Source organism: Dromiciops gliroides, chromosome 4, assembly GCF_019393635.1.
Source record: "Dromiciops gliroides isolate mDroGli1 chromosome 4, mDroGli1.pri, whole genome shotgun sequence".
NCBI classification, from domain to species: domain Eukaryota; kingdom Metazoa; phylum Chordata; class Mammalia; order Microbiotheria; family Microbiotheriidae; genus Dromiciops; species Dromiciops gliroides.
Window position 1 is genome coordinate 225,699,726 of NC_057864.1, and position 15,949 is coordinate 225,715,674.

The 15,949-nt window shown below is 38.5% G+C and overlaps 1 protein-coding gene across 1 annotated transcript in view; it reads left to right on the plus strand.

Moving 5' to 3' along the window:
* The window catches only part of DNAH9 (dynein axonemal heavy chain 9), a 455,137-nt gene extending 439,193 nt beyond the window's left edge, over window positions 1-15,944 (plus strand). Inside the window, exons 67-69 of the mRNA XM_044002519.1 lie at window positions 2,285-2,467; window positions 8,301-8,690; window positions 15,695-15,944. Coding sequence (XP_043858454.1) covers window positions 2,285-2,467; window positions 8,301-8,690; window positions 15,695-15,922 — 801 coding nt within the window. The 3' untranslated portion in view covers window positions 15,923-15,944. The remainder of the gene's footprint in view (window positions 1-2,284; window positions 2,468-8,300; window positions 8,691-15,694) is intronic.
* Window positions 15,945-15,949: the final 5 nt, after the last annotated feature.

The following is a 15,949-nucleotide window of genomic DNA, read 5'->3' on the forward strand; positions in this document are numbered from 1 at the left end:
TTTAAATGTCTTCTTTGGGGAGCTTATAACTAGTGAAAATACTGCATAAGTAACTTCTAATATATGGCCCCAGGAAGACAGGGTCTAAGAGTGGACCTTGGATTGGGTTTCCCAGACAGGAAGCAAGAAGGGAACTTCCTAATCAATATCAGAATTACCAGAACTATTTTACTATACACTTAGACCACAAACAAAGGGACACAAGCAAGTGGAGGAAAGGCAGTTCAGTGTCCTCACATTCCTAACAAGTCTTCTTGCCTGACCACTCTGTAGAGTTGTCAACAACACAGAACAGTCCTTATACCTCTCCTAGTACCCTGAGGAGGAAAACCACCGTTGAAGCTGCTGCTAACTGGCTTCTAGCTCCACTGCTAATGGCAGTTCCACTCTTTTCTGTCTCTAGTGCCTTGTCAAGTCCTGCTATCTCTCTTTGCCTCACGTGAGAGTTTTATATTCACAGCACCACTCCAAGAGTTCGTCTAAACTAATACATTAGTCTAACTGATACACCTTAACTATATATATTTAACTACTCACTTGAATTGCTAGTTGCAAAAGTTAGAAAGAGAGTTAAAGACATACAAAGAAATTGAACTCATGAAATTCAGCTGGTTCAATCACTATTTACTTAACCCTTGGCTTCCCTCTCGTTCTTGTTTACAAGTCCTAGTGGCTTAAAGGACTGCTTGCCTTTTTATAGGCCTCTGCAGGTACACCTAAATCTATAACCAACCTGGATTTCTCTACACTGCTACAATCCAGGACTTAGCTCACACTCACTATTATTTTCTTTAAGGATAAAAAACAGTTGCTCGCTAAGCATGCATCTATGGAGTTTCTGCTTTCCATGGCCAGCTTGCTAAGTTTTTTCATTCACAAAACAGAAGAGCATAGATCTGTTCTTTCTTTTCCTTGTCTTTTCCAATCTGTTTCAGATTCTTTCTATAGCTATCTCTTTTTCAGTCAAGAAAAGTTTCTTTTTCAATCATACACTTCCCTTTCCTTCTTTTTGAATACTCAGTGAACACTGAATGGCTTTTCTCTGCACCTTCTGAGATCTTGACCTGTTTTTCTGCTGACACAAAGCCCTTGCTCTTTTGTATATTTAAAAAGTCTATTTGAAGAAACCAGAACAATGGTGATTTTTATAATCATTTCACCATATCTGAATTCCTACTTTTCATAGTGGTACTCCTGGAAGTGTGTGAGTCCCGGGTTCCCAGGATTATTGAGACCCCGATTTAACAGAAAACCATATTCCTTAATCACTTTTCCTTCTCTCTCCTCTGTTTGCCAGTCCCCTAAGCATACCAAAGAGCTTTCGATCATGGGGCTTAACTCCAGTTACTCAAATTAAGCATACTTTAGAACAACCCACCAGATTGTCTTTTGCATCTCCTTGTGGATAATATTCAGATGGGCACAGAGCGATTTATGATGTTTTCTCCACATTCAGCTCTAGAAACAGAAATGTGATGTAATCTTGGCAATTTTCTCCAATCATCAGTAACAGCTTCCAGGTGTCATTTAAACCCCATTCCTATTTTTTGCTATGACAGACCGAAAGGCTCCTTTCTAACCATGAGAAGGTTTTTGCATCAGCATTTTTCCTAGAAACAGTATTTCTGTGCTGTCACTGACAGGAGTGAAAAGTAGGATGAAAATCTCATCTTTCTCAAATTTTAATTTGACATAAACTCATGTGAGCATTTTAATGCTTATCAACTACCGCCCCAGACAGGCAGTGTGAGGTTAGTAGATAAATTACTAGACATGGTGGCTGAATACCTTAGTTTAAGTTTAAGTCTCAACTCTGCCGCTTACTTGGGCCATGATTTTGCATACAGGCTGCTTGGTAGCATTATTGTAAGGATCAGATTAGAAAAGTAAAAGAAGGGGGCAGCTAGGTGGCGCAGTGAATAAAGCGCTGGCCCTGGATTCAGGAGTACCTGAGTTCAAATCCAGCCTTAGACACTTGACACTTACTAGCTGTGTGACCCTAGGCAAGTCACTTAACCCCCCAATACCCTACAAAAAAAAGAAAAGAAAAGCAAAAGTATTCTATAACCACAAAATACTATTATTGAGAGCTATCATTACCGCCAGACCTAAGCATTGCTATCCCCAGGTCAGATGTGAGTCCAAAAAATACAAGGAAAAAAAATCAGTCACCTTAATTTTTTTTTTAATTTTCTCCAGTTCAAAACAAAACAAAAAACATAATTTACTCCAGTGGCCATCTCATCCATCCATTATTGATTCTGTGTCTCTCTCCTTGGGGCAGATAAAAGCCTTTCTGGATGAAATATTAGAGAGGATAACTGAAGAGTTTAATGTTGCAGAGTTGATGGCTAGGGTGGAAGAACGTACCCCCTACATCGTGGTCACCTTCCAAGAATGTGAACGAATGAACCTCCTTATCAGAGAAATTCAGAACTCGTTGAAAGAACTAGATCTGGGCCTGAAGGTAAGTGAGGTCTTGGTGAGGGGTCATTGCCAGAAAACATGGTTGGGCAGAAAACATAGAAGGAAAGAGGTGTCAATGGAGAGAGAAGATTAACAGTTCCAAAGCAAACTTATCCAAGACTATGGTTCACCAATGAGTGAAACTAAGGAAGCTTAGGATAACTAGGATATGCTAGAAGGATAGAAGCAGGGAAGCTAAAGTTGACTATTGGAGTTAGCCCAATGGTCCAATACAACTCAGAGCAGCCCCTGGAGATCTACACTGCTCCCAGAACAACAACAACAAAGCTATTTTCATAAACTAACCAAAGAAGCAAACAAAAAGTTACATAATTTTTACACAATTACCACATGACCCCAAAGAATAACTGAAAAAACTCACCTCCTTCCATTCACTGCAAAGACAGGAAAGTCATGGATATGAAATGTCACATATACTATAAGGCGTGGTTGAAATGTTGGTTAGTTTTCCCAAACTACTTTTTTTCTTTTTTTGTCTTAACCTTTGTTATGATCAAAGGATCATAGATGTAGAATTGGAATGAGTTACCTAGTCCAGTCCTTCATTTTACAGATGAGGTAACTGAGGCCCAAAGGGGTTAAATGACATAAACAAGTAGTAAGTTTGAATTATCACTTCTAGGGTATGTTATATTGAAGTATGTAATACTTCTATTTCTTTTTCTAATACAAGTTTATTTAAATATTCTATTTCTAGTTCTATTATGTGCAACTTATTTTTTGTAAATAGTCATCCATTTCATTTAAACTGTCAGGGTGGGGTTTTTTACATATAGTTGAGCAAAATGCCTCCTAATAATTGCTTTTATTTCATCTTCATTGGTTGTGAATTGACCTTTTTCATTTTTAATACTGGTGATTTGATTATCTTTTGCAAATTATTTTTTAAAAAACAGCTTCTAGTTTTATTTATTAGTTTAACTTTTTAACTTTCAGTTTTCTTCATCTCTTGATTTTAGGGATTTCTATTTTGGTGTTTAATTGGGGTTTTTTAATTTGTTGCTTTTCTAGTTGTTGTTGCATGCCCAGTTTTTAGATTTGCTCTGTATTTTATTGATATGAGTGCTTACAGATATAAATTTCCCCCTAAGTACTCCTTTGGCTTCATGTCAGAATTTTGGTATGTTGTCTTGTTGTTTTAATTATTTTTAATGAAATCATTGTTTCTATGATTTGTTCTTTGACCCATCCATTCTTTAGATTGTTATTTAGTTTCAGATTAATTTTTAACCTATACTTCAAAGGCCCTTTATTGAATATAAATTTGTTGCATTCTCATCAGAAAAAAAAGATGCATTTAATTTTTCTGCATTCCTTTATGAGGATACATGATCAATTTTTTAAATGTGCTATATACAACTAAGAAATATATATGCTCCTCCCTATTCCCATTCAGTGTTCTCCAGAGGTCTACCATATCTAACTTTCCTAAAATTCTATTGAGGTCCTTAACTTCTTTCTTGTTTATTTTATGGTTAAATTTGTCTAGGTCTCAGGGAGGAAAATTGCAGTAAACTACTTTTATATTTTTTACTGTCTATGTCCTCCTATAACTATTAACTTTTCCTTTAAGAATTTAGATGCTACCAAATAGCCCCTGTTCCCATTCCCAATGCTAATTCAGGGGTCCTTGAGGATTTCTTCCTGCCTCAGTGCTTCCTGTCCTGGTCAAAGAATTTTTCATCCAAATAGCCCATAATTGAGGCTCTCTTGACTTTCTAACTCCCCTCCTCCAGTGATAACAGATTACAGCCATCCATTTTTGCCTATCTTATGTCTCTCTTGCCCATATCCTCCCATAGTTCACCATAGGTGGGTCTACCCAGTTTACTGTGATCTTTCTGACATCACAAGAATACCATTAGAGTTATGAGCTATCCAATAGTTATCTTTCACTCTCAACATATGAACAGATTCTTTTTTTTCTCATCCATTTCTTCTTTATAATTCTCTGTTTCTAAGATGTTCACATCTACCATGCACCTTTGCATTACCCTCTGGGTGATTATTTTCATTTCTTTGGAGGATGTAGTGTTCCCCATCTCACATCCATATAATACTGAAAGAATATTGTTTCAGGGGAAAGTTTGAGGTTATTAAAAGAATTTTGCAATTTCCCAGAGGCAATCCAGCCTGCCTTCTTCTGCCTATTCAATTCTAGGTACAACAATTTATTTGTAGCATCTAAGATGTGTGTTTGTGTATGTATTGTCTAGACTACAGTAAGCAGTTGGATAGACAATATATAGAATGTATCTACTTAATTATCATATACATGTATTTGTGTGCATATATATGTATATGAGTCTATTTGTAGACTCTGATAACCAAAACACAAAAAAATTTTAATGAGAATAATCTACACACTCACTAAGGGACTCTTTGATGAGAATATCAGGTGGGAAAAGGCAGGCTTATGTGGTATTCCACAGTGGAACATACCTTTACCATCACATAAATGACTAAAAATAAAGAAAATACAAGCTCTCCTTTGTTTATTGACTGCTATCAAACCAGGAAAATTCAAAGGCATAAAAAATGCCTTTTGTTCAACTTATGATATGCACCTGGATAGACATCCAATGGAACTTGTTTATCAGTTCTATATGGTTAGAAAAGAAACAAGCATCTTTGTGTCAGGCACTGTGCTAAACACTTTGCAAACATCATCTCATTTGACCCTATTAGAACCCTGGGGGGTAAGTGCTATTATTATCCCCATTTTATACTTGAGGAAACTAAGGCAAACAGAATTTAAGTAATTTTCCCAGGAATACACAGCTAGTAAGCATCAGACAAGATTTGAACTCAGGTCTTCCTAACTCCAGGCCATCATGTTACCTAGATGCCTCAGCCATGTTTCTAGCATGTGTGTGTGTATGTGTGTGTGTGTGTGTGTGTGTGTGTGAGAGAGAGAGAGAGAGAGAGAGAGAGAGAGAGAGAGAGAGAGAAACCAATGGACACATTTGAAGATGAAAAACTATACAAAAATATGAATGTATATTCAGTATACACATACATTCCCTTCCCACTTCTGAAACTATGTGGCCTTGGACAAGTTACTCAATCTAAATCTGTTACCTCATCTAAAAAATGCCTACAGTCTGGATTCTCATAGGATTGTTGTGAGATTCAAATGAAATAAATTATTTGTAAACGTTAGAGCACCATGTGGATGTGAACTTTAACAATGATGATACTGGATTGTCACCACATTGACTCAAGAAGCCCACTCTTTGCTTGGAATGCTTAAGGCTCTTCAACCACTTGTTTGCAGCTAACATCCATTTCAGGGGAGAATGAAAATAAAAGAAAAATTTTGTCTTTTGCAACCCTCCCCCCCCCCAAATTGTACTATTTGATTATACTCAAATTAGTTGATAAATGTTTTAAACATTATAAAGGTAAATGGAAGTCCTTGCTTTCAAGAAACTCACAGTCTAATGCACTAGAATTGAGGAAGATTGTGAAAGGCTTCCTGTAGAAGGTGGGATTTTAACTGCTACTTGAATTAAGCCAGAGGAGCCAGGAGGCAAAGATGAGAAGAGAGAGCATTTCAGGAATGGACAGGGAAAATGCCAGGAGTCAGAATATGGAATATCTTATTCAAAGAATAGCAAGGAGGGTAGTGTCATTGGCTTTAAGAGTACATTCTATGGAGGTGTAAGAAGACTGGAAAAGTGGTGATGAAGCAGGTAATTAAAGACTTTGAATGCAAGAGGATTTTGTATTTAATCCTGAAGGTGATAGAGCACCACTAGGATTATTTAATAGGGGGACAACATAATCAAACCTAAGCTTTAGTGAGACCACTTTGGCAGCTGAGTGAAAGATGGACTGCAGTGGGGAGTGACTTGTAGTAGGCAGATTAACCAATAGCCTAAGTCTGAGGTGATGAGGGGCAGTATCAGAGGAAAGAAGGGTGTATGTGCAAGAGATGTTACAACAGTAACATCTTGGTAACAGATGGGGTTGGAAGTGGGGAGCAGGGGGCACAGTTAGAGTGGAAATAGTACCTAGGTTTCCAACCTGGGTAACTGGGAGAATGATTCAAACTAGGATGGTCTGGAACCTTACATACCAAGCTTTACTTTTGTCAGCCTAATTTTAAGTCACTTCTGAAGACAATAAAACCATATTTCAATGGTATGGATGTTCCATCCCCTCATCACAATCAGATCACAATGCATTTGCACCTTAGCAGTTGGTCTTTGCGACTTTGAGTAGCAAAAAAATACATCCCCCAACACTCTACTGATGAGTCTCTTAGCCAGGCTGCTCCTCAGACAGCAGACATCAAGCCTGTGACCAGACAAGACTCAAAGCTGCCTTTTAGTTCGGTGGGACCAGTCAGTTTGTGCCCAGCTAGCCTAACCTTCAGAAGATCCACATCACAAGGAGGAATTAGAGGACATTAGTAACAGATTCATCTGCTCCCTCATTGGTCTAAATTAAGTCTGCATGATATTTTTAAAATTTGAGAATATATGAAATCTTAAAGTAGCCTGACTTCCCAAAAGCACTGGATTTAGAAATAAGACCTTAATTGCACAGTGTGACCTTGGATAAGTCCCTGCACCTCTTATCCTTAAAATAGGAATAATAATACTTACAATTTAATAACGAGCCAAACAATTCAGCCACGCCCTTTGAGTAACTTGTACTTCAAGGCAGATAAGCATTAAAAGGAAAAAGGAAAAAGAATTAGGGGAGGAAATGGGTTGGCCCTCTAAAAGAAACTGCCAGCACTTTTTAGCTAAGTCCAGTTGTAAAACTTCATGGAATTGATCAGTTGGGAGAGATGAACTAAGTTGACTGCTTCAAAAATCCACATTTTGGAGAGTTGGATCATTAGGATTGTCAATGGGCTACCAAAGGCTTCTGCTCTTTGAGGCCCTTCATTAAGCTGTTTGAGAAAGGCTACAGTAAAGAATAAGAGAGTTACTACAAAAGTTGAGGGGGCATTTTGCTTCTTAAGTGCAGAAAAAGGTAGTGATTTATAAGTCTGAACTGAGCCTTATTTGATCTTGAAATGAGACTGCTAAATCAATGCTGAGAGAAAGAAAACTGAGTCAGAATGCTATTGAGAAACAAAGTGTTTTAAGTAGCGTGATGTTGGGAAAGAGTGCTGCATTTAGAATAAAAGACCCTTGGCCCTACCCCAAGTCTTCTTACCTCTCTGGGTCTGTTTCCTTATTAATCAATCAAAAGGCATTTTTAAACTTCCTTGCTTTAAAAGAAAAGCCAGTCCAGTTTAAAGGGCAGTTCAGAGGGGAGGGAGCTTTGAATCTAAAGGTCCCTCATTATTTCCAGGACCCCAATAGTTTGGTGAGTCACCCAATTAATGCTCCATATATTAAATTTCAGCCCTCACAGTTTGCCACACATTGTGGTGGATTATCTGTCAGATGGAGATTAAAATATTCCTATCTACCTCATGGTCATTGTAATGAAAGCATTTTTATAAACCTTAGAGCCTACATTTTTGAATAATTTACTTTAATGGCTTTTTTGTTTGTAACAATTAACTGTACATAAACCTATGTACTTTATTCTCATCAATGAATGAGAAGTCTATGTACCATTTCAGGTAACACCATTCACCTGGTACCAACTACTATAGTTATAAGCATTAGGGAATTAATTTCTAAAGGGCATACCACAAAAATCCAAATCTAGTAAGTGATGGCAAATGACACATCCTTGAGAATCAAGACAAATGTTTCCTATAGTAGAATCACTGCATGTATCTACCTCATTGTCCTCCTGTCTATGCTTTCTCATTGTCTCTATTTTCTGGCTGTTATCATTAGGGTGAGCTGACTATGACCAGCAATATGGAGAACTTACAGAGTGCTCTGTATCTGGATATTGTACCAGAGTCCTGGGCCAAGAAGGCGTACCCATCAACAGCAGGCCTGGCAAGCTGGTTTGTGGATCTGCTCAACCGAATCAAAGAGCTGGAGAGATGGATGGGAGACTTTGCACTGCCCTCTGCTGTCTGGCTAGCAGGCTTTTTTAACCCCCAGTCATTCTTGACAGCTATTATGCAGTCCATGGCTCATAAGAATGAGTGGCCCCTGGATAAAATGGCCCTGCAGTGTGAAGTGACTAAGAAGAGCCGGGAAGATTTCAGTAGCCCACCTCGGGAAGGGGCCTACGTCCATGGTCTCTTCATGGAAGGAGCTTGCTGGGATACACAGGTAATAATTAGGGACTTGAATCAAAAAGTTGTTTATGACAGGCATTTGAGGCTCAAATGTCTTCAAGTGCTGGAAAATAATCCAAAATATTCTCAATAGCTCACTCCAATTTGCCAATCTTAACTTTCTTACCTGTCAGGCAAAACTTTAGAGCAGTAATTTCCAAACAAGATCCACTGCTGTGATTGAGGGTACAAAGTTCCAGACTTTAGGACATTCTGTATTACATTTTATGCAACTCTGTATATTTTTTTAAATGCCAAAAGTTGTTGTGGATTTTGGGGGGAGAGGGGGCGATATAGGTACAAAATGAGACTTATGTCGTCAGACATGGCCAACATATTGTTTTCAACAGTTGTGTAAAAGTTCTGTTGGAGTGGGGAGGGTCACTGGGAAGTGACTACAAAGTATAAAAGCAGCATCATAAATTTTTAAGAGTATTGAATGAGGAGCCAGAATGCCTGGGACCAAATTCTGATTCTGCCACTTGGAACTGCATGACCTTGAGCAAGTTACTACACCTAAGTCCGTTCTGCCTTTGATACATCTCATGGATGCCTTCTCCTCGGACACTGCCACCACCCTAATGCGTGCAGATCCTCTCATCACCTCACAATTGGACTACTGAAATAGCCTTCTTCTTGGTTTCTTTGCCTCAAGTCCCCACTCAGCTGTCAAACTGATTTTCCTTAAGCAAGGATATGACCATAGCATGCCCCCTATTCAATAAACTCCAAAGGCTTCCTATGATTTTGAATACCAAATACAAAATCCTGTCTGAAAGTTCTTCACATCTGGCCCCTTCCCTTACTTCCCTCAGAATACTCACTTACCATACCTGCCCCATCTCCCCATGTGACTCCCCGTCTCCACCTCCACATCTATTTCAAGTCTGGCCAAAAAAAAAAAAAATCCCACCTTCTGCAAAAAATCTTTCCCAATCCTCCTTAATCTTAGTGTTATCCTTAATTTATCCTATATACAGGATGACTCAAAAGTTTAAAAACTCAGTTAGAGGGGCAGCTAAATGGTGCAGTGGATAGAGCACCAGCCCTGGAGTCAGGAGTACCTGAGTTCAAATTCGGCCTCAGACACTAAACACTTACTAGCTGTATGACCCTGGGCAAGTCACTTAACCCCAATTGCCTCACTAAAAATTTTTAAAATTTTTAAAATTTTAAAAAATCAGTTAGATATTTGAGACATGATATATATCTTGTTTGTACAAAGTTATTCATCTCCCCCATTAGGCTGTGAGTTCCTTGAGAGCAGGGGTTGGGGTTTGTTTTTTTTCCTTCCTTTGTATTCCCAGCACCTAGCATGGTTGCTTAATAGTAGGAGCCTAATAAAGGCTTGACTAAGTAAACCTGTTTATAACCTGTATAAAACCTCCGAGTTGGGGGCAGCTATATGGCACAGTGGATAAAGCACCAGCCCTGGATTCAGGAGGACCTGAGTTCAAATGTGGCCTCAGACACTCGACGCTTACTAGCTGGTGTGGCCCTGGACAAGTCACTTAACCCTCATTGCCTCACACACAAAAAAAAACACTCCAAGTTCCCACTACCATAATTTTATAGTTCTAGAATTTTAAGATTATGTACTGGACCCCGTTTGTTGAAAAGACATTCTATGTTGGAAAGTTTAACTGAGCTGCTGGAGTCATCAGGAAATTCCCAAGAAAGGAGTTAGTCTGAGAAGTTAGAGTATATTACTGAATGTTATTAGGGAGTAGAGGTAGTCAGTGATTGTTAAGGGGAAAAAAATGTCTCTACCACTATCCCCCATTTTCTTTTATCAAGTCTGTTAATCAAAGTTATAATATTATGACACCTCTCAACAAATGTAGGGCTTGGAATAAATTATTCTGTAGACCCACCCATAACATTTAAAACTATGTGAATATTTGTTAAAATGAAAACCAAGGGTGGTATTGAAGGGAAAAAGAAGTAAATGAACAGAAGGAACTATGATGGTGTAGAGAAGGAATCCTTCTCAGATGTCAAACTTAGTTCCTTTGATGCTGGTAAGGGATTTTATAGGTTAACTATGTATGGAACACCTCAGGTATCCTTTTAGTGCTATGACCACCTTTTTTTCCCAAATAGTTGCCTCCCCCAGTAACCGAAATTCACACAACCTCTATATGGATGGCACTCGGCTGAGCTCCTGGAGAGATAAAAGGAAAATGCAAATGTGGCCAGGAGGAAGAAGAAAGAGGTGGTTTGCTTCTTGCAGATAGGAGGAACTCCCAAAAGACTGCTGAATAAAACTAAAGGAACCCAAATACTCCTGGGCAAATTTCTTTTTTGGTTTACTATAGAAATTATATATGAAATTAACCAAGTTTTTAATTTCTTGAAGTAATTTTCCTTGAAGGCCAGCTTACCAAGGAATTGGTTTTATTTGGACAGAAGTACAGTGAGATCTTATAGAGGCAGCTAGGTTGCTCAGTGGATAGAGCAGTGGGCTGGAATCAGGAAGACACAAGTTCAAATCCAACCTCAGATATTTAATAGCTGTGTGACTCTCAGTAACTCACTTAACTTTGGTTTCCTTTAATCCACTGGAGAAGGAAATGGCAAACCACTCCAGGAACTCTCCCAAGAACACCCCATAGCATGTTATAGTCTACAAGGTCACAAAGAGTCAGACAACTCAAAAACAATGAAACCCTACAAAAAAATTTTTTTAACTGTGTCTGGAGTAAGCCAAATCAAAGTGCATTTTTTTATTTTCATAAAAAACATCACAACATGACCCAAGAGAATCACTATTGTGGGAACTACAGGTATGTAAGAACACAGTAGGATTATAGAAAGTATTAAAGCTAATCATGCCTTGCCAGTTAAGTCCATAATGGAGAAATGACCCCAATAGGAATATAAATTTGGGGACAGTGTTGTTTGCAATCAGATCCTGCTTAAAAGTGGGAGCTATATCCCATTGTTTTAGATTAAAAGGAATTAGATTGGGGGCAGCTAGGTGGCACAGTGGATAAAGCACTGGCCCTGGATTCAGGAGGACCTGAGTTCAAATCTGACCTCAGACACTTAACACTTACTAGCTGTGTGACCCTGGGCAAGTCACTTAACCCCAATTGCCTCACAGAAAGAAAGAAAGAAAGAAAGAAAGAAAGAAAGAAAGAAAGAAAGAAAGAAAGAAAGAAAGAAAGAAAGAAAGAAAGAAAGAAAGAAAGAAAGAAAGAAAGAAAGAAAGAAAGAAAGAAAGAAAGAGAGGAGTCACTTCCATTAGACAGGGTTTCAGGAAAAAACTGTCATCACAGGAAGCCAGGTTTCTGTTGCGGCAAGTAGAAAGAAGTGTTTAAGGAAAGGTTGGATGCTATGAAGAGCTTGCTGGGATACAGTGGATGGAGCCAAGTAGAGAGGATTAAGTAGACCTAGGAAAGAGGATGGAATCAGATATGCTGTTATTTCAACAGGGAACTGCATTAACTAGTACAAATCACAACTCATCAATCTTCTCATCCTGTGCAATTCTTAGCCATATCATTCAATAAATTTTCCAGAGGGTCTACAAACTGTGCTAAAGGCCACCTTCTGTGTCTTAATATTTCATGGATATCAATGTCTTGTAGGTACTATCTGCTATCTTTATCACTATATACCCAGCTCATCTTTTTTGATGTCATTTGTTTCTTTTTTTTTTTTTTTTTTTTTGCAGGGCAATGGGGGTTAAGTGACTTGCCCAGGGTCACACAGCTAGTAAGTGTCAAGTGTCTGAGGCCAGATTTGAACTCAGGTACTCCTGAATCCAGGGCCGGTGCTTTATCCACTGCGCCACCTAGCCGCCCCTGTACCTTTTCTTAAACACAAGGTATCACTGATAAAATGTTACATAGGCCACATGCATTTTTCCACTGAAAATGGCAGGTGATCTAAAAAAGGAGACTCTTGGAAAATCCATGTTGTGATATGAAGACATATGAGTAGGATAATATCAGTGAACTTCTTGCATCAGTAAGCAACTTGGACTCACCAAAAGCATTTCACATTTTAATCTGGCCCACTCCTCTACCTATTTTGGGTAGAACCAGTGGTGTATTTTCAATTTCTAAGACATGGGACTAATTTGATAAGTTGTCCATTCAAATGTGTATCCATATTGGCAATATAACTTTTCATTCATTTGCTTTTTCCTACATGAATCAGCTCATCCTGGGTATCCATAAATCTCTCTGAAAAGGCCCTATGATATTCTTGGACTTGGTGCAATCAAAACAGTGTTGTTCACAAACACAGCAACATCTGAGACCCTTATTTTACCATCTATAGAAAGCCAGTGTTCCATCTGGACTTCGTGCAGAATATAGTTTATTAACTTAAGCAACCACCTGTGATGAACGTGTGCCTACTTGATACAAATCATTGAACAAAATTATCTTTGTGGCCGCATCTATCAAAGAATCTTGCATAATTTTAATATATGCTTGGGGCATGGGCAGCTAGGTGGCTCAATGGATAGAGCACTAGGCCTGGAGTCAAGAAAACCTGAGTTCAAATTCAGCCTCCCTTAACTACTGTGACCCAGGGCAAGTCACTTAATCTGTTTGCCTTAATCCACTGGAGAAGGAAATGGCAAACAACTCCAGTATCCTTGCCAAGAAAACCCCATACACAGTATAGTCAATGGGGTCATGAAGAGTCAGATACAACTTTTTTAAATCAAAATATCTTTTATTCTATCTTTTAGCCAATAATGTGACTATAAAAATGTATTCTACTATTATATTCTATGAAAGCCTGACTGATCCCTTCTATTTTCATCAGACACCCTAGAACTCCCCCCCACCCCCCACAGGGCAATGAGGGTTAAGTGACTTGCCCAGGGTCACACAGCTAGCGTCAAGTGTCTGAGGATGGATTTGAACTCAGGTCTTCCTGAATCCAGGGCCAGTGCTTTATCCACTGCTCCACCTAGCTGCTCCCTACCCTAGACCATTCTTAAAGATTTTATAAGGATAATAAAACAGTAGTTGGTTTTGTCTTGATCACCTTTTGGGAAAGTAAACTATCCATGGCCTTTCCCATTGAGGGGGGCAGAATCTTACCTTTTTAGACACTTGAAAAACAATCTAAGTGATTTTTAAATTGTATATTTCTTCAATGTCAGATTCAGCCACCCTTCCAACACCTTAAGTGCCATTTTCCCTTACTCATATAGCATATTGGATACCGATATGCTGGGATCGTCCCATTCTCTAATGAGAATACTATAGAAATACTATTAATATGCTTGTTCTTTTTAGGAACAATAAGTTATTGGATGCTTTCCCCCCATGTGAAATTATTTCAGCAGGGTTCTAGTTCTGTTCTCCCTCTAATCATATCAGAAGAAATGGGATCACTGCTTGGTCCACCTTCATGTACAAATATCAAGCACCTAATATGTATAGAACACTCTTCTATGCATGAGAAGAAATACCAAGTTTAGTATCTCCCCTTAGAGTCTAGCAGTGGGATAAGATACAAATTATTACATAGTAAATACATAACAAAGTGCTTATATGAGATCCCTAGTGAGAAAAGTAACTGACTAGAAAGTTATGAAAAGATATCATGGGGGTAATTATATTCAAGAGGTAAGAGGTAAGGATAAATAAGAATTTATAGGGGCAGCTAGGTGGCACAGTGGATAAAGCACCGGCCCTGGATTCAGGAGTTCCTGAATTCAAATCCAGCCTCAGACACTTGACACTTACTAGCTGTGTGACCCTGGGCAAGTCACTTAACCCTCATTGCCCTGCAAAAAAAAAAAAAAAAAAAGAATTTATGTGATGGGGATGTTGGGGTTGGGGGAAGAAGAAAATATGAAATGATGGAGGTAGGAACATGTAAAACACGTTAAGTAGTCTAGTTTGGATTGTACACACAGAGTCCATGGAGAGAAATAGTATGAAATAAGGCTGGGAAAGTAGCATGGGTCTAGATTGTGATAGGCACTGAATGCCAGATAAGAGTTTGAAATTCATACACTAAGCAATAGGGCATCTAAAGAGTTTTGGACAAATAATTTTGCTAGATATATGCATAAAGACTAAGTAGGATGAATTAGAAGCAATAGAAGGAGGAGACAGTAATGTTACTACTTTAAATTGTATTTTAAAATGTAAGGAAAGTAACAGCAATACTATAAGATGATCTGCTGTGAATGACTTGCTTATTTTCAGCAACGCAATGATCCAAGACAACTCTGAAGGTCCAATGAAAAATGCAGTCCATCTACAGAGAACTAAATGGTGTCTGAATACAGATTGAAGCATAATTTTCTTTTTGTTAGTTCCTTTATCTGAAGTTTTGTTTGTCTGTTTTCTTTCACAACATGGCTAATGTGGAAATGTTTTGCATGACTGCTCATGTATAGCTTATATTGAATTGCTTGACGTCTTGGGGGGAGGGAAAAGAGAATTTGGAACACAAAGTTTTAAAAAAGATTTGATGTCAAAATTTGTATTTACATGTAATTTGGGAAAATAAAACGATGAGAGAAAAAAAGTTAGAAACAAAAAAGCAAGAAAGCAAGTTCTAGACTAGCATATAATTTGCCACCAGTTAATATTGTTATTATTACCCCTGTGGAATTCTACATTATTGTTTAATTCTTTCAACTTGATATATTGGTATTGAATCCAATTTTTCAGCATGCAAATGAATTTTAATGAAGGTTGTATGGACTAAATGAGAAAAAAAAAGTAAGGAAAAAAATACCATTCTTAGTTCATAGCCCATACAAAAACAAGTGGTGAACTACTTTTGGCCTACAGGTCATAGTTTGACCACCACTGGCCTAGTGGAATAGTAATATGAGGGCTAGTATTTAACAGCAATAGGAATAAAGGAAGGGATTGATGTTGGGGAGACTTGATAGGATGCCCTGAGGACAAATATTTATACCTTCTCACAATCTTTTCCCTTGGTGCGTCTGGCAGACAGATATTGGGATAGATTGAGTTCATGGCTGTTCTTATGCTTTTCTCTCCCCAGGCTGGAATCATCACAGAGGCTAGGCTGAAGGATCTGACTCCTCCCATGCCTGTGATATTCATCAGAGCTGTCCCTGTGGACAAGCAAGACAACCGAAATACCTATCCCTGTCCAGTATATAAGACACGTCAGCGGGGACCCACTTATGTTTGGACATTTGCTCTGAAAACTAAAGAAGCCCCATCCAAATGGGTATTAGCTGGGGTGGCCTTGCTTTTGCAAGTTTAGCTTCTGCCAGAAGCTCTTGAAGGCAAT